This window comes from Numida meleagris, chromosome 1 (assembly GCF_002078875.1).
Source record: "Numida meleagris isolate 19003 breed g44 Domestic line chromosome 1, NumMel1.0, whole genome shotgun sequence".
Classification (NCBI taxonomy): Eukaryota; Metazoa; Chordata; class Aves; order Galliformes; family Numididae; genus Numida; species Numida meleagris.
In genome coordinates, this window is record NC_034409.1 from 37979056 (window position 1) to 37980816 (window position 1761).

General features: G+C 61.6%; 1 protein-coding gene across 1 annotated transcript in view; it reads right to left on the reverse strand.

Moving 5' to 3' along the window:
* The window catches only part of LOC110392710, a 4666-nt gene continuing 3863 nt past the window's right edge, over positions 959–1761 (reverse strand). Inside the window, exon 7 of the mRNA XM_021385013.1 lies at positions 959–1688. Within this exon, the coding sequence (XP_021240688.1) occupies positions 959–1688 (730 nt within the window). The remainder of the gene's footprint in view (positions 1689–1761) is intronic.

Sequence of the window (1761 nt, forward strand, 5' to 3'; positions counted from 1 at the left end):
TATAATGCCCTTTTAAATACTGGAAGGTTGCAATGAGATCTCCTCGCAGCCTTCTCTTTTCCAGGCCGAGCAAGATATTGGTGTTTGATCAGTGATTTTTTTTTCTCCTAAAGCCAAAGCGCTGTACCAGACACTATGAAGAAAAGGAACAGTTCCCGCTGATACCAGTACAGTGACATTTCAAAGATGATAGAGAAGGGTTCACCAGTCACTTCTTACAACTCCATCAGCATGCATGGGTGCGGGCAGCCTGGAGGAGGCAGCTGGGCAGGCAAGGCCCCAGCTCAGCTCAGAGAACTGCCCTGCCCTGCGCTGACCGCACGCACTCGATGTGCTGCAGCACCTCAAGGCTTGCGGCATCCCCAGAGCAGAACCAGCCCTCAGACCTGACAGCGCTGCCCAAACGCAGGAGGAAAGCCCAAGCTGTTGAGGCAGCTGGAAGCGGCCCTGGAGCTGCCATGCACCCTGAACACGATGGCATCCCAAGCCCAGAACCGGGCTGCCCCTGCCAGCGTGGCCTGGGTTCCTGAGGAATTTGGACACTGTGCCACGGTGGGGATGTGGCGGGAACCCAGCTCATCCTGGACTGGGCCAGGTGAAGTGAGGGCTGTGAAGGTGCTGGGGAGGAGACAGCCCTGTTGTCAAGGTCTCTGCCTCTGCCCACCTCGGCAAAAGCAGGGAAGAATGAAGCTGACAAAGGTGTGTGGGGGATCTCCCGGCTTTATTGTATTGGCCTCTTGGGAGCAGTGCAAGCAGGTGGGACTGGCACATGGCAGCTCCTGTGCAGACTTGGGGGCTGGCAGCGGGGACTTTGGCTTTGACGTTGGACGTGGGAGCAGCTTCATTCCCGGGACGGCGTGTGGTGTTGGAACTGCCTCCTGCTGCCTCTTCGGCGTGAGCTGTGGGAATTCGAAGCCGGACGTCTATGCAGGGAGTGCCTTTGTGTGAGGGCCTGCCCTCACTGCGTGGACCGTCCCCTGCGTTGAGGCACTGAGGAAGCCCTGGAGGACCTCGATGTTGCAGATCTCGCTGAGCTGCGGGTCCTACTCTGATCACGTGGGGCTGGCCTTTGCCTGCTGCCATGGTGTCGTCTCGGCCGGGACTGGGAACGTGGGGCCCGACCTTGCAGCGGGGAGCGGCTTCGTGTCCGGCTTCTTCCCTGCTGCCTGGGACGCCTTCTGCGTGTAGCTGCCGAAGACGCCCTGGAGGACCCTGGTGTCCTCCGTCTGGTGGATGTGCGGGAGCTGCTCTGAGCCCTTGGGGCTGCTGCTCGTCTGCTCCCACGGCGTCTGCTCCCACAGCGTCTGCTCCCACGGCGTCTGCTCCCACGGCGTCCGCTCCCACTGCGTCCGCTCCCACGGCGTCTGCTCCCACTGCGTCCGCTCCCACTGCGTCCGCTCCCACGGCGTCCCCGGCGCTGCTCAGTGGACGCCTGATTGTCACGAGAACGTGGGCAATTTGTCCTCTGCTCTGTCCCACGCTCACTTGGCTGGTCGCTGTGCTCAGGCAGCTGGGAATCGTGTGGTGGCCCCAATGCTGCCTGGCTGGCGGGCCTGGAGCTGAAGTTGTCAGTTTCCAAGGAGCCGTTGGATGGCTCCAGACCCCTCTGACTGGCAGTGCTGGGACCAGCAAGCTCAGCGTTGTCGCGGGAGGCTGTAAGGGGAGGCAGGAAGGTCAGCAGAAGGAAGCTGCAGCGCCACAGCGGGATCTGCCATCCGTTGCGGGGCTGAGAAACTCCGGCAAAGGTGCCCTGAGCACCCG